This window comes from Melanotaenia boesemani, chromosome 16 (genome assembly GCF_017639745.1).
Source record: "Melanotaenia boesemani isolate fMelBoe1 chromosome 16, fMelBoe1.pri, whole genome shotgun sequence".
Taxonomy (NCBI): Eukaryota; Metazoa; Chordata; class Actinopteri; order Atheriniformes; family Melanotaeniidae; genus Melanotaenia; species Melanotaenia boesemani.
In genome coordinates, this window is record NC_055697.1 from 26,108,069 (window position 1) to 26,129,945 (window position 21,877).

A 21,877-nucleotide genomic window follows, 5' to 3' on the forward strand; every position below is an offset into this window, starting at 1 on the left:
TTGAATGGTCGTTTTAGGAATGACGTAAGTTGCGGAGGCTGATAATCTTAGCCCATTAAACAAGTCAATTAAGGTTAATTTACCTTAACGGGCTTGGGTTCTTGTGACGATTCTTTTGTGTTTCTCCCACTGAAAAATCGAAAATTCCGAGTTCCAAGTTTCCTTTGTATACAGCTGTAGGCTAATTGCGAAGAGTAAAACTTCCTTTCCCTAAATGCTTTGCAGCGACGTCTGTTGCGTCGCCTCCTTTTTTTTTTTTTTTTTCTTTGCGGTGTCTCCTCCTTCTACAGCGCACGCTCGCAGGCAGAGAACGGATCAGCTCTGTGTTTACGTTGAGATGCTCACAACAAAGGACAGCACACCGCGGAGAGGCTGTCATTTAAAATTACGCAGCGTGGATGTTTTTTTTTTTCTTTTTCTTCATACGGCGAACATTTGTAACACATTTCTCAAAGCCAGGGATAACAAATAATACAAATCCTCATATTGCCTCTGTTATTTTTCTGTTACGTTGCTCGGTTTAAATGTAGGTTTCCCTGCTTACACACGTAGAAATTAACGTGAAATTTCCTTTTTTTTTTTGTGCCGGTGGGACGTTAGCTAGCTTGCTAGCATCAGCAAGTTAGAAAAGCTGGTGGAAAAGCTCGGAAATCCGGCCGACCCGAGGGTTGGAACAAAAAGAGGACTTCATCATTTATATCGCAGTGAGTACATGTTAACAAACCACCTGATTTAGCTTCATAATTGAAACTGCCACAGTGGTGTAACGACGTTTTAGGCTAGCCTTTTAGCTCTGTTATTAAGTCCCACCTGCTTTGTCCTGCCAGCTCCGACACAATGTAATTTATTAACGCTACCTTACCTCATTTGGTAATACCCTACCACTCAGCTGGTAAATCATCGCAGGCAGTGCTGCAGCTGCAAAGTACTGATCTTTGTCAAGTGTTGTGCACACAGAGTCTCATACATGCACCTGCTTTGACTTTTTTTTTTCTTCTCTTTTTTTGTCACATTGAAAATCAGAAGCTTTGTAGAGATAAAGCTGTATGTCAGGGACTGTATCTTTGTGTGTTCGTGTAGGCTTCAGAGATGCAGGTATTACTTTACACCACATCCATCCTGGGTATCGACCTGTCACAGGGAGGGGTAGCTGAAAAAAGAAGGAACATTACCTGAGAAGGAATTAAAGCATATGCACATAGCTACTCTTGCCATTACCTAAGCCTGATTGCCAGTTAATGATCCGCCCCTTTCTACTGCTTCTCTATCTCCCATCTCATTTCACTGCTTTCACCCTCTTCCTCCCCCACTATTTCTTCACCACATGTGGTCTTCCTCTCTCTGGATCAGTCTGTCCTAGTTTATAAGGGATAATTTGATAAGTTGTAAAGCTGATAGATCTGACTGCTTTCACCTTCCTCCCCCTTAATGTTTGAAATGTCAGGGAAAAGCTAGACATTAATGGAACCAGCACCACCAAGATGGCCCTCTGGCCTTAATTTCTTTTGTCTTACTATTGGCTATTTAGTTCTGGGGGGAATTTGACTGTTTTCTAAATTGGCAGGCCATTTATAAATGTAGTGTACTTTGAATGTTTAAAAAACATAATCAAAATTCTATGATCATCCAGGAATTTATGAAAACTAATTAATAAAGTGCAGTGACTGTAGGTGCCTATTTGTCCCCTGGATGAAAAACATGGCTCAGACTTAGAAACCTTTGCTTTATATGACTATCAAGCTGTAATGAGACAGATTTTCCTTGTTTTTATTATTATAAATAAGTCTTATGAAGCCAGCTAAAGTCTCATTGAAGCAAATTGAAAGTGAAACAAAGAACAAAACAACAATTTTTTTTATTCTGTTGTACTATTTTGGTATGTGCTCAGAAAGTTACAAAGAAGAGGAAATAGTAAAATACACAACTGTCATCTTATCAATATTTATACTTTTTGTTCTGTATGAAACAGTATAATAAAATTCCATGTGCTAGTGTTTTGGTTATAACGTAGTGTAAACTGAATAACTTATATACTGCAGATACATTGTGCAGACAACAAATAGAAAAGGTCTTTTGCATATAAAGTGCTTTGTTGCAATGAATCTACTGCAAACAGAAGTTGGAGTGTCACTTGTCACTGAACCAAACCAATTTAGATTTTCTGGATGAAGCTGTACAGCAGTGTTGCTCAGTTTTAAGAACAAATTTACAATATTTCTGCACAGCCTTTTAAAAGTCTGCATTTCACGTGGTAAAATCAGCAAAGTTGTTGGGTTTTGTGTTTTTGTTGTGTAACCAGGAAGAGTGCAGGTGTTTTTTGTGCACGTTTGCACATTTTTGTAAGGTATGTTTCCTTCAGGCCTATGTATGTGTATGTGTGTGTGTATATTCTGCTTGGTTTAGAGTCTCTATTTCAGCGAGGAAACCCGAGCCAGCGGTGTGAGACAGGAGTGCAAAGAGAGCTCAGATGTCCTAATGGGGGCTCAGCCTTGCCTGTATCCTTAGTAACCTGGTCTGTGGGGACACAGAGAGGCCTCTTAGTCTCAACTTGATCTAGTCTGAGCAAAGTTAAAAATAATCTAATAATTATTTAATCAATTATGTCTGCATGTGTGCATCTAAAGTTTAGCATAATCCCTGCAAGATTTATGCTAAGGTGGGACAATAACACTCAGAATACCTTCACAGAAAAACATTTACTTGTTGTTATCTAATAAATATTCCTCTCAATGTTTGAAATCTCGAAGAGTAAATTTATTCATCATTGTGTTTACATCCATGATGAAGAATTTAGTTTTAATGGTAATGCATACTTTATAGTAGAATAGTAAAGTATAAACTTGATCTTCATTTTGATCTCAGCAAGACACCTTTAAACTTTTGTTACATGTCGTGTGGTTGTGATGTTATCACACTGACAAACTGCCTGCAGACAGACAGACAGACATGTTAACAGAAACCTGTCAAAGTACTCAAAAAGACCTTTTTTTGCATCTCTGTGGCCACAATCGACCACAAAGACAGGCAGCTTGAAAGCAAAGTGCTGTCGCAGCTGATAACAAGTAATGGAGAAGTGAATTTAATTAGTTTAATGTAAGTTAAGTGTGTGTAAAACATACTATTTAATCACATACTGGAATTATAGTTTTGATGTGAGGCTTAAACAAGCTGCATCATTTTAAACTTTGCTGATTACGTTCATCACAAGAGGAGACGTTAGTGTGCACATGCCTGTGATGCGTAGTCTGTGGAGGGAGCGCTGGTGAGCTCGACGGGTGTAATCATCTATACAGCGGAACAGCAGCTTTGCTCTCGCTGTGTTTGAGAAGCTTGGCTCGCTCCTTCTGGTCCAGCTTACTCTCTGCTGGGCTGGTAAACAGGCTGAAGTTTGTGCAGGGAGATTACGTCTGTCATGGAAAGTGGGTCAGACAGTGGGCACAATTTTATGGCCTTGTTTCTGCAAGGTAGCAAATAAAAGAGGAGTGGGAAGCATTAAACCACCAACAGTTTTCCATAACTTAGCTTGAGGCAGCATGTGCTCTGGACAGATTTCTTATAGTCTTGTACATTTTGTGATATGCAAGTCATTTGGATGATACGTAGCTTTGTTGCATGCTTCAATGATACATACAGTGTGTTCAATGTATGACTTTCTTTTTATTTGTAGGCCAAGATGGGCTTACATAAATATTACTGCCCTCATTTATAGGCAGCTGCTTTGCTTTTGGTCAGTCAGGGACAAGTGTTTGTAATAATTCATGTAAAAATCTTGCATTTTGACAGCTCTAGGAGGATTTCATTGCTTGTCCTGATAGCTCTGGTATTCCTGAATCTCTAGAATGGTGATAGCTGGTAAAAACTCATGTTTATGGGAATTCCACCGGGTTGAAATAAACCATAACTATTTTTTAAAGTTTTGGGATGTTATGCTGCCTAAAATTCAGGTTGAACACACCTTTTGTTTTTATCAAGGTAAATATTTTGAGATGCAAAATGAATTCAAGTTCCAACTGGGAAACTTCTGCAGTGTTGTCTAAGTTGGAATAGTTTATATGTTATTAAGATAACCTATATCTCACACAGTATTGTGATTTTTAGAAAAAGATGCTTAGAAAAATAAGCATCAGGAAAATCCTTTCATTTTTCATCTGTTTTCATTTGGTAATTTTGTAATTCTGCTGGTCACCGCTTATCTTCATTATCATGTGACCTGTAAACTCAGGCTTTACAGACACTATTAATGTAAAACATGTGGATTATGGAATAATATTGTCTCTTAAATGTAATGGCTGAAAAACATAAGTGGATTTTACAGTTAAAGAGGACATAAGGCAAGAGAAAGTACTTTGTTTGTGCCAACACCTGTTTCACCACTTCACATCTCTGAATATAGCTCCTCTTAGGGTCCAGTTTTTTATTTAAGGAGCTATATTTGTAGCATCATTTTGTCACAGTAAGTATGGACCCCCTCCCATATTTTGTTAAGAATGAAGAACATGTTTCTAATCACATCTTTTGCCTTCAGATCTTCACAAACTCCTTTTCTCGTGCTGAAAATAACTGAGTCAGAAAAGAGAGGTAGAGCAGCAAGTAAAACACAGTGAGGCTGTTCAGTGTTGATGAAACAGCCGTTGGGGAGTTCAGTCCTTTTTGGCAGCTTTAGTCATTTAATGGGATGCCAGTTGGATTCGTGAATACCATCCTTATTCACGGAATTTGGTCGCATTCTGGGAAAGTAATGTCAAAGTTAATGGTTTTGTTGACACAAGAGTTTAAAATGTTGGTAAGAGGCTTAAAAATGTTAATATAAAATGTTATAAAGAAACATACATCTTTGTACCTCTGTAACCTCCACAGGGAAAGAGCACATGAAGGAAAATTGAGTGCATTTCCTGTTTTACCAGCATAATGGATTAATGGGAGGGCAGAACTTCATGACACTGGTTTCTTATGTAACAAAGTGGCCGCTTGAGAAATGTCAGACAAAAGCCGTCAAAGCAGAGCTCTTACTTGACTTTTCACTTTTCTTTTTGAGCGTCTATGTGTGCAACACCTTTTCCCAGCCGTAAAGACATATTTTTTCACATTTTTCACTTTTGTACACAGAAACTACAAGTGCTGTTAGGATTATAAATAAATTAAATAAAAACAATATAATAAAAAAGGATTGTGAGTGAAGATACCAAACTATGAAAAAAAGGTTGAGTAAAGCCAGCTGCAAAGCTTTTTTAAATAAACACGACTAGGTTGTGCGAAACTAAATTAAAAGGATTAATGAAAGTTTAACAAAGTTAGGATAGGATAGGATATTTAGGTCTATTCAATTCGAGAATGCATCTAAAAAAATAATTTTAAGTTTAAGCTACTTAAAATTCCAACTTTGATTTAGCCACTTCTTGTAGGTTCACACAGCACAAATATTTTTGTTGAGTTTAGTGCTTTATAGCTGGTTGCCTCACTTTTTTTTAGGTTTTCTCTACCACTCATCCTTTAGTTGGGAAGTCTGAATTCCACCCATCCATTTTCCGTACCTGCTCATTCCGATGCAGGATCACGGGGGGCTGGAATCTATCTCAGCAGCTACTAGACAAGAGGAAGTGTACACCCTGGACAGGTCTCCAGTCCATCACAGGGAGGAAAAACAACCACTTACACTCACTGCTATCTCGAGACTTTAGAGTCAACAATTATCCTTTGTGTGAACTTACACATACTGTACACAGGCAGAGCATGCAAACTGGTTTCTTTGCTGTGTAACAGGCGACTACAGCCAAAACTGCTGATATAATTGAGCATTTTAGACACACACTTGCAGAAGCATTTTCAAACACTCAAGCCTGTAATTATCAAAGCCCCTCTGATCATGCTCTATAACCATTTCCTGCCTTGCTCTCCAACCTTCCTGTCTCAAATGAGCTTGGGTGTACATCGTCTAACACGCACACTTGAGTGACGCTGTGGCTTCCCTATTGAGTGCTGCAGATTCTGTTAATGCAGAGACCGAGTAATTGCTGAAAATCCATTAAGCAAGCAGGTCTTATCATCCTTGTACTCAACAAATCAAATACTGGAAGTTGCTGAGATCAGAAAGACAAGCAAACATAGTCTTTTAATGCCACTTATTTCAAATATTCAACAAAATTCATCGGAAATTGGAAATGGAATCAGTGTCAAAGATCTAAACTAAATGCAGTAAAGCATCAGCAGCGGCACAGAGTACCAGCTCATTTAATTTGCCTGGCCAGGTGCACAATTAGACCTAAACAAAATCTTCCCTCTTACCTTCCAAGAAAAATGCAACCCTCATCAACAATGCAAGGACCTAAACAGGAAAGAAGGGTGAACAGAAACATAAATCAACCTTCATCAAGCAACTGCAGGAACTGTTTTCCCCTGGAGGGACTTTAACAATGACTTTTAGCTTAGCTTGCGAGGAAATATTTGTCGGAATCTCATGCCTGAAATGTTTCCGTCACAAATGCTCTGAATTATTAATGATTTGTAGGCCCGCACCCCAGTCCAGATCCTAGAGTTAACGGCATTGTTGTGGAACAAATGGCAGCTCTTGTTGGACCACTGAGGACTGGAAAACTGATTTAACTTATGCAGCATAGCTGCAGCTCACAAATATGACAGAAACAAAATTTTAACCATAAGTTGGAGGATGTCTTTGTTAGAAAAATGACAACACAAGAATGTGGTCGTAAGTAATTATTAATAATGAGTCATAAAGCTGGAATGAAATTGCTTGTAAGACACAGCAGACATTCTGTTTTTACACTGAAGTGACAGAAAACAGATAAGTTCAATGGGAAAATGCCTGTGTTGAAAAATCTAATAATCACTGCTGCAGTCACATGCCTCTCCTGTGAAGCAATGCATTTACTACAAGATAATTGCTCAAATTAATTACACTTTCAACAAAGAGGGTTCATGGGTACTTTTTTTTTTACAATTTGAAGTCATAAAGCCTTTTTTGAAAAAATCTCTGAATGAAAAATGTATTGAAGTAGTTTTAAAAAGCTTGGGCTGAATGTAGTTTCTCTCACACTCTGATCTCTACACATGCTGTCACATGCTTTTACTAAGGTCACATTGTATGCTTTATACAGTTAAAAGATAACACTTGGCTAGGTAAGCACACCATGATGTTGTGAGGACATATTTTTGTGTGGACTCATTCAGTTAACACATCACAAATTATAAATTGTTTAGTGTTCTTAGAGTCTTAACCCTACTCAAATTTAGGACACTACGGTGACCTTTGTGGCCAAAAGTGTCCATGCAAAAAGACTGTTTTAGAATCGTCATACATCGATATTTTTTCAGCTTTTTTTTATTTTATAGAAAATATTTCATGTTTTGTATGTTTTTTAAATAAATAATAATTCAATAGTCAAACAGGCATTTAAAGGGTTAAAATCCTAAAAAATAATTTAATGTTTGGTATTTCTGAGCAGGATGGAAGCTAAATGATTAATGAAAAAATAGAAAGCAGAAAAAATATTGATGTATGACGATTTTATATTAGTTTTTGTGTGGACACCTTTTACCACGAAGGTCACCAGAGGGTACTAAATTCATCAACAAAGTATAAAAGACAGAGAAAAAAAAAGTCTAAAAAGAAGAGGTATTGCAAAGATTTATACCAATATAGTTAAAATGATCCCCAAGTTAAAAGAAAGTTGAGAAAATGGTAAAAAAAAATCCCAAGGAGAGCATGAGGGTTAATTCAGATGAGAAAGAAACTTCCCAAAAAGGAGAAAAACATTATCATAAATCGATGCATTTTTATGCAGTGTTTGCCCCATTCATAAGGGCATGAAACATACAGGCACTTGGGTGCTTATATCTGGAATTGTGTCATGTTTCTTGTGCACCAGAGACTTTTCTTGGGTGTGTGCCTTGTTGTATGTCCACAGACAGGACTGCTTGTTGTATATGTGTATACACCAGTCTGCGTTCTTCCCACTGAATCATTAATGAGGTTGTAATTCGAACAGCATCCCTCCGATTTCTCCTCGGCCTTCTGTCATCAGTTAGCCTCCTCCAAGCGCAGCTTACAGGAAAACCAGTGTGTTGCTCAATCAAAGCCCAGACAGGGGACCTGCCTTGGAAACTGAAAACACTATTTGCTGCAAAGTGGATAAAGCACCTCAGAAAGAAACAGAAGAACTTTCTAGAACAGAACAGTTAGCATGTTCTTCTTTTTGGCAGTTTAGTTCCAGTTTCTCATTCTATCCCAGTCTGGGTCTGCTTGTTTGGAGAAAGTTAGCTTTCAGAAGTGTTTCTTGTCAACTAAAAAGTGCCTTTATTTCAGGCAAAAATGTCAGCATTTTGTTGTGTTTGGTGTCCAAATTAAAATATTTGCTTTGTTTCTTATTAAGTGTTGAAGTATACAGGATAGCTTTTAGATTCATTTAACTTGTTTTACGGTTGTTTAAACTTAAAGTTCAACTATATTTATGGTAAAACCTTTAACTGAATAAATACATACTCTCCAAAACTGCAGCAGGTTAAATCTTTTGTCTCTGTGTCTTTCTAAAAGTAAAAATAAGTCATAATTATTTGTACAAGCATGATACAAGTGAAACGGAATTACATTACACCCCTCAAACTTCTGATATATGGTTAAATTATGCTACTAATTCAACATATGAGAAGTATTTCCTGCTGGAGGGCAGTGGAAATTGGAGAAAAGATAGACATCCAGTGCTACAGAATTTCTTCATGATGGATTTGTTTTTAATTTGCTGATGTTAGTACAAGAAAACAGAGTCTGCTGGCAGTGTGCTCTCCTTAGCTTTAATTTTAGCCACTTCATTAGCAGTCAGTACTTGACATTGTGTTTAGTGGCAGATTAATTTTTTAGTCTCAAATGTTGTGGTTGTTTCTGCATGGCTTCTTTTCCTCAGCTTAGTTTAATTTAATGCCTCATAAATATAGTGAAAAATTTTTACACTAAAGACATGCTGGGGGACAAGTATGTGTGGGTTTCTGTTGCTCAACCAGTTAAAATGTTATTTTGTTTTTTTCTCAAATTGATCATCATAGCCAGTCGAGTTTAAAATCAACCAATTCTATTCCCTAACCAAGAGATTGATGCATCTCTGTCAGAGACATTTAATCTCATTTAAAAGTATAAAACATTAGACAGAACTGTGTTTGTAACTTTGGCTTGAACCATAATCCATGCTGTAAATCAACTTATAATTTTAGACCATCTTGTAGAAATGTTGTATAAGTGTAGCTCTAGTCTATGAGTAGAGGATTTTGAATTAAGTAGATTGAACATAATCCCAACTTTATTTATAGGAAAACAGAAACAGAACCACCAGTGTTTTTAATTGCTCTCCTAAGCTCTTTTCATTGGAGAGAATAGTGGAGGGAATGAAACAGATGACAGGACACAAAAGTTATGAGTCAGATTTACCTCTTGGTGTTGTGACTTCAGTACTTCACTTGTATGCTGCTGCAGCAGTCTGACCCTGTAAACCAATCTAATAGTGTGTTGGGCTTAAATTGGGGACCCTGTTTTGGTGGGGACAGTCTTGCATACTGGATTCTGGGACGATGCCAGTCCCATAGAACATGATAATTTATTATTAAGTTAATTTCATGCACAGCAGGAATTTGGCGCCAAAGGGTCCGACTCTAGTCTGCCTTTTCAGAAATGATGAGTGGAGATGACACAGTTTGGCTAGAAAGGGACTAATACTGGTACACTTAACATATTTTTTTAAGTTAAAGATGCTTTTTTTAAAGAAGTATTAATGGGACATTGAAGAATGAGTTTTGTTTTAGATTAGAAGTCCAGCAGATTTTGATTCCATCTTCACATTTACTTTCAGCAACACAACTCAGGTTTACATTCCTCACCTTCTTTCTAATGTTAAAGCCCTTTTCTTGACCCGCTTCACATATTTCATGCCTGACTGTTCATAGCTGATGGGTGTGAGTATTGTTGTGGCAACGCTTCCTCTGGTCAAGTGTCTGGCATCAGCCCAAGTAGATTATTCTACTCGGCCTCGTTACAGACCGCTCCTGTTTTCCGACATAGTCACAGCTATGGGAGATCCTCTTAAAATTAGCTCAGCTTGACTTAATATTGACCATTTTATTGTCTGTGTTGAGTCACTGTTTTGCTAACACCACATGGGAAGTGGTCTGTTGTGTGTAAGTTTAGAAGATCTCTGGTGAAAGCTATTTGTTCGTCCCGAGAGCCCAGATAGTGTGAATGTCTTAAAATACCATGTTTCCAATAACAAGCAAGGAAATTTAACCTACCCCACATAAAATGACAGATGGGCTAAAGCTAATTAATTTTTTATTTGGCATATTAGAAAACATGTGTGCACCATCCTGAATGATCACAATGTTCATCAGTCATTACTGTAAGTCTACCATTTATTTATTTTATGCCATTTGGCAGACTCTCTTATGAGAATGAATAATAGCTCTGCTCAACTTTCATGATTCAAACAGACAAAACCAAATGAGTCCAGAGTATGTGTGTTTGTGTGTGTGTGTGCCGTAGTCATATAGTTTGTTGCTTCACATTACAAATGTTTTCTCTGTCTGCATGTCAGTCTCTCACTCAGTTTTACCAGCAAACAACACCCTAACACCCTTAAAGTTTTCCAAATCCCCTCTGTGAATCGCCACCTTACCGTGGTGGAGGGGTTTGAGTGCCCCAAGGATCCCAGGAGCTATGTTGTCGGGGGCTTTTCGCCCCTGGTAGGGTCTCCCAAGGCAAATTGGTCCTGGGTGAGGAGCCAGACAAAGTGCGATTCGATAAACTTAGGACACATACCTTGGCTTGGATGGGAAGAACTGGACTTAATAGAGTCAGCCTGATGGGTCTACCTTTGTTAATATAGTCTTACTGGGCAAGTCCATATGTCATCACCTTGCTGTGTTCTCACCAACTCTAGGAGACACTGTAAGTCTACTACACAAATACCAACTACTTTTACTTTTGATTTATTAATAAACCACAACATTGGTCAAGTCTTGGGTCATGGCATTCATGTAAATTTCTCTTTGACACCACATTAATCAACCTGGATGACAGTACACACACAACGCTGCAAAAATTAATCAAGGACTTCTTGAATAGCATGTCAGATGCTAAGTTATTGTGGGCCCCACCCCACAACCCAAATAGTCTAGTGCCAACATGCATATACATTCAGGTTTTCAGTCAGTAGATTAAATTCAATCTTTTACCACAATTTAAATTTGAAGATTTCTGATCATTTTTCTAGCAGCAAAGTTTTTTGCGTGCTCATGATTGTGTTTTTAATCTCATGGCTAAAACTAAAAGTAAACTACCTCTTAACTATCTCAATTTATGCTCCCTTACGTATGTAAATAGCGATGTTTGTTTCAAACATTGTCTTTCGTTGCCGTCCTTATAGTTAAATGTGTTTTTTATGTTGCCATGGTTGTTAAGTCAGTTCCTCCACTAGTTGGCAGTGCTAGGTTCAACATTCACTCCTGTTAGCCAACGTCAGTTTCAGACACCGTTTGGCAGCGGTAATGCACCGCTATAAAGTTGTTTCAAACGTCCAACACACCCTAAACACATATATTCTTTCTTCTTTGTGCTCGTCTTAATTCTTCTTCTTTTTTTGTTCCCCTCTATTGCTCCATCTTCTGCATCAAGCAAAGGATGGCTAAGCTCCCTGAAAACGGACAGTTACGCATTATGAAACTGTCCGTCTGTCTGCGTATCCGTTTTCTGTTTCCAGCATATATGGGCCTTTAGTCTCCTTTTTTTCTTTAAACAGAAGGTATGTATGTATGTATATATATATATATATATATATATATATATATATATATATATATATATATATATATATAAACACACACACACATATATTAGTGCTGGGCGATATAAACTTATATCTATATTTTTTACCTGAATCACGATATAAGATATTTATCTTGATTTTTTTTTTTTTGTAATGCAACCAAAGAGACAGTTCTATTTACAGCATTCAGTGCTAAATATACTTTTATTAAAGATCAGCAGAACATGTGCATTAAAACAGCTGACTTCATATTAAATTGCATTTGCTCCTAAAACAAAATAAATTAAAAACACTTTTCGATGACCATAACAAAAATACAGCTGTGCAAAATGCAAAGAAAAGATGCTTTTAACTCAAAACAAGCTATCTCGGTATAAACAATATTCCCTCCTTCTATATTGCGTCTGATAAAGTCTCGATATATTTGAAAATCTAGATATATTGCCCAGCTCTAATATATATATATATATGTGTGTGTGTGTGTGTGTGTGTGTGTGTGTGTGTGTGTTCTTACTGAGACACACTGGGGAACACCTCCTCCAGGGACTAGTGATCATGAGATGAGTGTGCGTTTCTACACAGCAAATTGAATAGTGTTAAATTTCCAGAGTTTTCCTTAACAGAGTAGATTTTTAACACTGTAGAGTTGAATGGGTGTACTGCACTCTGTCTGTATGTAAACAGGTGACACTTTGTGGTGTTAATTATTGGTGTGGTGTTGGTGTAGTTTTTGTAGAGTTCATTGTAATCCTACAGTGTGCATTTATTGATTGAGTCTCCTCGGTCCGCATCTCGACAATCCGACGTGATGACGTCGCTGTACGTTACATTTTGCCACACCCAGCTGAGAGCCGTTATTTTTTGGCGGATCGTTGTTGCAAGCTGACGGACACGGAGGACTTTTGCACCGTATACCAAGTAAGAAATTGCTTACTTTTATCACTGTCACTTGCTTGAAATAGTTTAGACAGTCATGAATGCCTATTTTGTACCGTGTTTATTCGGGTATCTGTGTTTTAACTTCGTGCGGTTAATCTGGGTATGGATGACAATGAATTAGCAGTCATCTGGAGGCAAAATATTTAGAGTGAAATTCGATTTTTGAATGCCATAATAAAGCGCGAATAGTTAGTTCTTTCTTTCGTCTATTCAGTCATTAGAAAAAAAGAAAAAAAATCACCGCCATGCCTACAAACACAAGATGGTGCGTCCTAAGCTAGCCTTAGCTATTGAACTCGGGTTAGCTAACCAAGCGGGGTGGATTCACCGCGCGCAAAACCATCTTGGCGCGTGTATGTAGTTCATGCTTCTGCTTTCTACCGTACACCTGTGTTTTATGCGCATGCAGCACCTGAGTGCAGGGAATGTGGCTACCTTCCCTCCTTGCCACAGCGGGCGGAGTAGCAACGCGCTTTGAAAGTAATGTTGTCACTTACTTTGCGACATGTTATTTAGATGCCAAGTTGTGCTTGGATAACAATGATTCGTAATTGCATTCACGTCCCATGGTCTTGCGTAGTAGTGATAGGTAAGGGGGCAGACGCCTTCTTTTGTGTCAGTGCATGTTTTGTGTTTGTCTGGAGGCGCTATTGCTAGCTTAGTTTTGCTAAGCGAAGTGGGTTTGTGTCTGCAACCGACGTGGAGGGATGTCAACTTGCTACTCAGCTTGCTTCCAACTTGCTTCAGACTTGCTCGCCCCACATATAGAAACATGTACGCTTATAAAATAGTGAGTGTTTTCTATGTGTGAGAGTGATGGGTTTAGTGTTTAAGGGAATACTTCACCCTCAGAATGATGTGCCTTCATTTTCTACTCACCCTCATGCTGATTTACACTCTGGAACACTTTCAGTTTTTTTTTTTTTCAGTTCAATGTAATCCATGTGTCCTGAGTGGGTAGCGTCCATAATTTACTCGCAACGACATAATTTAGTATACTTTTATACGATGCAGGCGCGCATGTGCCACGGCGGCCACTGATGCAACCAGCGTCACGCAGCAGTGCACGCGCACCCAGGTAGTAAAACATGCTAACGGTTTGGGCTCCAAAAATTAAAATCACCCGACCAAAGCTAACAGTGTCATGTTAGTTCTAATGCAGGGCAGGGCTGATCAGCTTAGCCTCCTTCGTCGGAGCGCGCCATCTTTGAACGTTCATACGTGTGTGTTGATAGGCGTTCCTGGTACTGAGGCCTCTCTTGTCAAGAACGTGCGATCTAAGCATCATGTATGTGTTTTAGTGGATAAGCAACCGGTGTAGTTTGTGTGAGTCATGTTTACATCGGCCTAAATGGGGAAGATCCCGAACTGCTAGAGAACAAACATCATTCCACACAACAACTACACACTATTATGTAAATTAGATAAATACAATAAGGTATTTCAGTTTAAGTACAAGGTGTATAAGATAAGTAATGTTAACTCTCTGTTGTGATTGTTTTTTATTTTAAAGGAACAAAAACAGCAATGCTCTTCAAAGTTCAGTATCAAAGAAAGAAGAAGTACATCAAACTAAATGGAATCTCTTACTCTGCAATCTTGAAAGAAGGTAATATGTTTTTATTGGTTAAACTAGGGCTGGATAATTAATCTGATTTTAATCATGTTTAAAATATTGCCTTCTCAAAATTATAAACACTGTAATCGAAGAAAAATGATTAATCGGGTATTCAGTTTTTATTGCTATTATTATTTTAATATATTATTAATTTACTTCTTTACTGGTTTCTATTTTTTTTTTCAGTTGTTTACTATGTACTGTTTCACAGTACATAATAAAACAGTGAGACTTGTTAATGGGATGCCATAGCACATCAGTAAAAAGTTTTTAGTGCATTTATATTAATACATTTACAAATGTTCTCAGCTAAGGAGAAGTTTGGGATTCCCAGTGACACCAGCATGTATCTAACGGATGAAACGGGAACAGAGGTTGATGAAGAAGTCTTCAGTGATGTCATAGAAGAAAAATCAGACATTCTCTGGACTATTGTTGATGCCCATTCAGTGATCGGTAAGAAATTGTGCACAAGGTGCTTTTTTTTTGCAGGGATATATACTAAACAATTTATTTCTTTATTTTTGTTTCTCTTGGCCAAACATTGTGCCCCCTGCAGTTTAAAGATTGCTGTTGCCTAGCCCTAGTGAACATATATCAGGGTTTCAGTTTAATGTATAGCTACTAAACTGATATTTGTGTGAATGCTGTTAAGCATTCACACTATAGTTTTCCTGTTTTTCTTTATTATTCTTATTATTATTATTCTTCCGCCGTTTTTTGACGTTCAACATCTTGAGCTAGCTTCAGCCGATTTCAACAATTTTGGTATCAAAACGTTCAGCTCCTTCAGGAGATTCCTGCTTCTATTCAACTTTTTGATATCTGTTCAACTTTTCAAGTTATTGATCATTTATTGATCTTCAGCTCCCATTGAAATCAATAGGATTTCAGCTCTTCAGCCTTCAACTCCTTCAAAACTTTCAGCTCTTTCAGCTCTTAGAACTTCAGCATACTTTCAGCTAGAAACACCATTCAAACTTTAAACAACTCACAAGGGATTGGGCTATTAAACTTCTATTCAACTTTTTGATATCTTTTAGCGTTATTGATTTATGGCAGTTTAAAAATCAATAACTTTTAGAATGTTCATTCCACTCGCTCCCACTCTAGCCCTCACTCTAACCTTTCAGCCTGTTCCACTACTCCAAACAAATTCTCATAACTCCTACAACTTTCATCGTAGAGACATAAATTATACATCAAAACGGAGGAATTTTAGTTGGCTTCGAAGAGAACCAAGAATGACAGAGCTGGGATTTACAGATCTCGAGCTATGCCTCTCCAAGCAAGGAAAAGTCTACTTTTGCTCCCATAGACTTCCATTCAAATCTGGATTCTAAGAGGAAAATGCATTTCTCATGTGTTTTTAACTTGTCACCATTTAAATTCTGTTCACTTTACAGTAAAATAAACCACATCCCTGCGTTCCCCAGACCCTCCTGGCGCTCACGGTGAAAAAATTATTTGGATAACTTTTATAGTTCTCTTTTAATGAACAGTTGTTCAGGAGGTGCGCAAAGTGATTGGATCAGTGCAGTTCTGCTCTCTGTTTGTCAGCTGAGTGAGGGGCCGTTGTCATGACGACTCACTGACTGCTCTCAGCTGTGAGCAGACAGCTGACCTTTGACCTAATTCATTCAGTTTTATTGATCCAGATTATGGACTTCTCACCTGGTTTTGGCCTCCTATTGAGTCCAGGCATGTCCCTCTGTCCTCTTCTCCTGTCCCCCCCTTGTCCTTCTCATTACAACAGGCCACATGTCCTCCTCTATCTCTCCTCCTCTGTCTGTCCTCTAATCATGTCCTTTGCTGCTCACTTACATGGACTGTGGTTATGCTGCCAATTCAACTCTGTTTCAGCTCTTTCTGTCTTTTACAATGATTTATTCTACATTAAACCAGTTCAGCACCTTTTAACTCCACTTTGAGCTTTAAATACTTTAACTTTTCACTTCAGCTTAATAAATACTTATTCAACAGACATTTCAGCCTTTTTTAACCATCTTCAGCCACTTTTCAGCCACTTTTCAGCATTTTATTCCAATCATTCAGCATGACAGCATTCACACATGCTGTTATGCAATAACAGCTTTTTCTAGTCAGGAATGGGTTAGCAAACATGAAAATATTTGCTAGAAAGAACAGAATATGCAAACTACAGTGACCACAACGGCTAGATATTAACAATTAACCAAAGCAGTGCTATTCTTGATCTATATCACAATAGATTATGAATTACATAATATATTTCCTTCTCAGAGTCCCCTGCACAGTCTTCCTGTACAGACACCCTGTCTCTCTCATCACAGTCATCTGAGACTGAGGAGTCCCTCACATCACCAAAGAGGCTGCGTATTGATGACAGCATAGAGGCGAAAGAGGTAATACCACAATTTAAGCTGTTGAGGTATATTTTTTGCACAATGTTAAATTGTTTTAGTGTAGTTGGTTATTGGGCTTCATTGTTGTTTGACATTTGTGTCTGCTTTGCTCCTTGCCAAGCTTATCAGAACAGTCCTGGAAACAAAGGCAGGAGGGGAGAAGATACTCAAAGAATACAGCAAGACAAGGGAAATTACAGACCAAGTACGACGGAAGCTCGTCAACATTGTTGTTGCTGATATGGTTGAGAAGTACGGGTAAGTATTTCACTGTATGAGAAAACAAGTCATGTGCTCCCCATCATTTCAGTTACAACATAGGTCAAATTTGTCATAGGCAGATTGTTATTACAGTGTGTCTTGAGAAGAGTTTGAAACCTCTCTGTAGTATATAGCAAATCTCCACCAACATTGAAACTGGCACAAAGATAAAATGACATTTTTCCTCTGGTATCATTTGAGTTTTTAAAGTTCTGATAAATAGCTTTGAATTGGAATGAATATTCTAAAATGTGTTCCCATACCCCCATTCAGGAATGCTCCACCCATGGACATCAGGACCCGTTATGCTATGGGGATTGTTGGACTTTTCCCATCACTTAAAGATCCTTTCTCTCAAAAAGGATATGTGAGTATACAGTTACATTAAATACAAAAGTAACGTTGTGTTTGTTTGTCTTACTAGAGTTTTCACTAGAGGCCTATGTGCCTTTAACGAGATTTATGATTGTGTTTAGGAGCATTTTTTTGATGCCAGCAGTAATGAGGGCTACATTGCTTGGAAGTTAAAAAACATGCAGCGAGAATTTAGCCTTGGCAGGAGGAGCAGCAGCAGCAGCAGCAGCTCCACCACCAGTAGGGAAACAAAAGAAAGAGGACCAGAGTTTGAAAGAGAGGTGACTACTGCTCATCAGTTGGATGGAGACCAGTGTAGGGAGGCCATTTCTCTACTGAAGCACAGCACAGATGTTGAGCAGACCTTCATGAAAATGAGACAAACCTTCCAGTACAGACAGAAATTGATTCATAATCCTGAGAAATCCAGCACGGTGTTTACTGTCTTCCCAAGATTCCTGAACACAAAAGGACTGGTGAGTTTAGTAACAAAATGATGTGTGTAAGATAAATAATGCTAGTATTCAAACATCATGATGCATATACTGCAAATGCACGTTTTTCACCATAACTGGCAAATGTACTATGTGTTGTGTCTTCATCTACAGGTCCTGCAAGACTTTCAGATGTTGTTTGGAGAGGAGACCTCTTCAAAGCTCCTGGAGAAGTGGGGAACATTCCTTAAGACAAAAATCATAAAAGAAGCACGGAACCTCACCAAGACACCCACACTTGATTCTCTTATCCATGCTGCAGAGGAGAACCCAGATGAAGATGTCCCAAGTAACTTTCAGTTATTGTTGTCTTTTTAAATAACAAGTTTTAAGTTGCTTTTGGCTCCCACATGAGCTTTACACCCAGTGCTATTTTTCCCCTTTCTTAAGGCTGGGATAGTGACATGGCCTCACTGCTGCTCTTGGTTTATCTCCTGCCTCCACCACCTGGTGGGAAAAAGAGACCTGTGAAGATCAGCGTCCGGGAAGCAGTGGATCACGTTGTCAAGTTTCACAAGGTCAGTGAGCTTGGAATTTTGATAGTAATATTCCAAAAAATCATTTGCAATTGAGTTTAGTCATACAGGAATATGATGGGTGCAAATACACATACTGACACAAATACTCATTCTGCCTAATTTTGGCAAGGTTGAAGTTGGCTTCAGATTTGCAATCTGCCATTTCCCATATGCGTTAATTGTAATTCCACAGAATTTTGGAGACACAGCCCGCTTTATAGCAGGTCCAATTGAAAAACTACAGCACTTAAACTATTTAAACCTGGACTCAAATTTTCTAAACTGTAAGGAGATTTATAAAAACAGTTTCTTATTTGTGAAGCCTTTTTATTCTATTTGTGAAAATGAAATGGAAAATTAACCTAATTTCTTGTTATTTTCCTGCATCAAGACCACATAAGACCTGGTCCTGTTGGAAAACAGGGAAGGGGGGGTGACCATGTGGAAAGCACGTCAAGTCTCCAAAATTCTGTGGAATTATCCTTTACACATTTTGCGAATCGGAAACTGCAAATCGGAAGACAACTTAAGCTTTGTCTGTTTTCGCAAGTTTACATATGACCTTTCCTAGTTTACCTATGCTGCTACCATAATTACCACATACTGTTATTATATTCTGTTGATTATTATTCCATCACTTTATCTGCCAACCCACTCTATATTCATATGTTATTTATTTCTATTTTTATTCCACTCTGGATTTATATTTTATTGCTATTTTTATTCCACTTATATTGTATATTTTACTTCTATTTTCATTCCTAGTTTATGCCACTGGACTACTGTAACAACCCAGTTTCCCTTTGGGGATAAATAAATAATGTCTGTCTGTCAACACCAATATCTTTCCTTTGAGACTCCAGGGTTTAGCACATTGAAAACCTTTTTTTTTTTGTTTAATCTATTTGTTATTAATATAATATTATTGAAGTTCCCTCTGGGTGAACAAAGTCTTTCATTAAATTTTTCTTTTAATTTCAATTTTTGGCATATTGCTCCACTCACTCAGCAATTAACTGCTTTTTGTTGGGCGCGTTTTTTTTTTTTGTTTTTTTTTCCCCTTCTTTTTCTTCTTTCTGTTATCATTCACTATGCTAACCTTCTACTGCACACACACAATTTAGGATGCAATGAGGATACTGTACATGGAGCTGCTGTTCTGTATCCACTAAGTGGTCTATAAGAGTAGGGTTGAATTAGTCAGGCAATGGATGCTGTTAATGTTTGCTTTTTTTTCCTAAACAGTCTTGCCGTAGCCTTCAAGAGGTGACCAGCTCAGACAAGGGGAGACAGCCCTACATCCTGGCAGTTGGGACATCAAAAAGCAGTATTCATGACTACTACATCGTGGTGGATGGGCAACTCCTTCCCTGCAAGGCTAAGTCTTCCCTGTCTGCCTTTGATGAACTTTTCAAAACACATTATGTTTTCGGCATCTCTTATGACCAGGCCCTTAACAACATGTACACATTTGTACAGACCACCATTTACAACATCGATGTGGGCCTCTGTCATGAAAGTCCAAGGGTGAAGGACATGAGATCTAAACTCCTCAACTGAGTTAATGTTAAGGTGTTTTGTGTGCAAGTCCATATTCAGCAATGTTAAAGAGTTGGTTCGGCACCTAAAGTTCACACATGCATTTTATCCTGGTAAGAAGTTTCAACTAACATGTGATCAAGGTGGATGCCACCAGAAATTTTTGACCTATTCAGGCTTTAGAAAGCATCTGTATATGAAGCATGGAAACAATACTCCAGCTGACAGTTATGATGAGCCACTCTCCCCTCCACTTCAACTGTCTGATCAACAAAGTGTAGCCTCTGGTTGTCCAGTAGAGCAATCAGAGTGTTCAACAAGTAGTAATGCCAACAGGCGAAACACTAAAGAAATGTGTGCATCCATTATTGCTAAACTTGAAAGCAGTGGAGTGGCAACTACCACTGTCAAATCAGTTGTTGAGAGCTTGGAAGAGCTGGTACACGAACTACATTCAAATGTAAAAGAAGATGTTGCAAACTTACTCCCTGATGATGAGAACATACAGGATGAGTTTCATGATTACTTTAAGAGCATTGAAAATCCATTTACCGATTTGAATACAGAGGCAAAGTGGAAAAAATACTTCCACGACAAGTGGGGTGTGGTAGATCCCATTGAGATCCCCCTAGGTGTGAGGTATGACACCAGAAGGAATCGAGCTTCAGGCACATATGACCAGGTTCCTGTAACTGACAAATTTGTGTATGTGCCCTTATTGGAAACTTTAAAATTTATATTTTCCAATAAAGCAATCTGTAACCATATAGTCCAGCCTTGCAAAGAGAGTGGGGTCTACAAAGATTTTTGTGATGGCACCTATTTTAAAAATCACCCCCTCTTCTCGCAAAAACAAAATTCTCTCCAAATACAGTTATTTTATGATGAATTTGAAATGGCAAATCCTCTCGGGTCCAAGCATGGTATCCACAAGGTTGGGAGTATTTATTTTATTTTAAGAAACCTGTCACCAAAGATAAATTCTGCTCTCATGAATATTCATCTTCTTTCACTTTTTCATAGTGAGGATGTCAGAAAATATGGATTCAGTGCAATATTGGAGCCTCTTGTGCATGATCTTAAAATCCTCGAGTCCCAAGGAATTCATGTTCCCTTCTTGAATGAACCATTACATGGGACAATAGCACAAGTAACTGGGGACAACTTGGGTTTACACACACTTCTTGGATACGTTGAATCTTTCAGTGCAAACTATTTCTGCCGCTTTTGTTTGGCAGACAAGGAAATGTGTCAAACTATTTTCAGTGATGATGATTCAAACATAACATTACGCAGTAAAGATCTACATGGTCTGCACTGCAAGGATGTTGTAGAAAACCCTACATTGACCTCACTTTTTGGAGTTAAGCAAACATGCTTACTCAATGATTTGGAGTACTTCAATGTATCTGACAATTACGCAGTTGATATCATGCACGATGTGCTGGAGGGAGTGGCACAATTGGAGATAAAACTGCTTTTTGGATACTTCTCAGAGAACAACATCCTATGTCACCAGGACATAAGTAATAGGATATACTCATATAACTATGGTTATCTTGAGCGGAAGAACCGCCCAACTAGAGTAAACCTAGAACAGACTGGCAATGGAATAGGTCTCAATGCTATTCAGACTCTTTGTTTGATCCGGAATGTGCCCTTGATGTTTGGAGATGTTGTGGAAGAAGGAAATGCACACTGGCGACTGCTACTGCTGTTGTTGCAAATTATTAATATCATATTTTCTCCAGTCATTAGTGAAGGCATGACCATATGTCTGAAACACCTCATTATTGATCATCATCGTCTTTTCAAAGTACTGTACCCAAATCGCAGGTTAATCCCCAAACACCACTTCATGATCCATTATGCAAGATCAATTCGAAAAATAGGCCCCATTCTGCATTTTTGGGCAATGAGATTTGAGGCAAAACATAAATTTTTCAAAAAC

The 21,877-nt window shown here is 38.2% G+C and overlaps 2 protein-coding genes across 4 annotated transcripts in view; both read left to right on the forward strand.

Annotated features, from left to right (window-relative positions):
- Positions 1-311: 311 nt before the first annotated feature.
- Positions 312-19,947, forward strand: LOC121655533. 3 transcript variants are annotated; one of them, XM_042010265.1, is made up of 10 exons: positions 312-704; positions 14,272-14,367; positions 14,686-14,832; positions 16,639-16,760; positions 16,882-17,018; positions 17,295-17,388; positions 17,498-17,851; positions 17,984-18,158; positions 18,260-18,387; positions 19,633-19,947. In XM_042010265.1, exons 2-10 carry the CDS (start codon positions 14,286-14,288, stop codon positions 19,945-19,947), a joined length of 1,554 nt encoding a protein of 517 aa, XP_041866199.1. In that variant the 5' UTR covers positions 312-704; positions 14,272-14,285. The 3 variants fall into 3 exon arrangements, with proteins under 3 accessions (XP_041866199.1, XP_041866198.1, XP_041866200.1); XM_042010264.1 differs by lacking the exon at positions 312-704 and adding an exon at positions 12,254-12,737; XM_042010266.1 differs by lacking the exons at positions 312-704; positions 17,498-17,851 and adding an exon at positions 12,257-12,737.
- peli1b (pellino E3 ubiquitin protein ligase 1b) overlaps positions 10,720-21,877 on the forward strand; it is a 47,604-nt gene continuing 36,446 nt past the window's right edge. The window contains exon 1 of the mRNA XM_042010267.1: positions 10,720-10,942. The gene's annotated coding sequence lies outside the window, so the exon portion shown is untranslated. The remainder of the gene's footprint in view (positions 10,943-21,877) is intronic.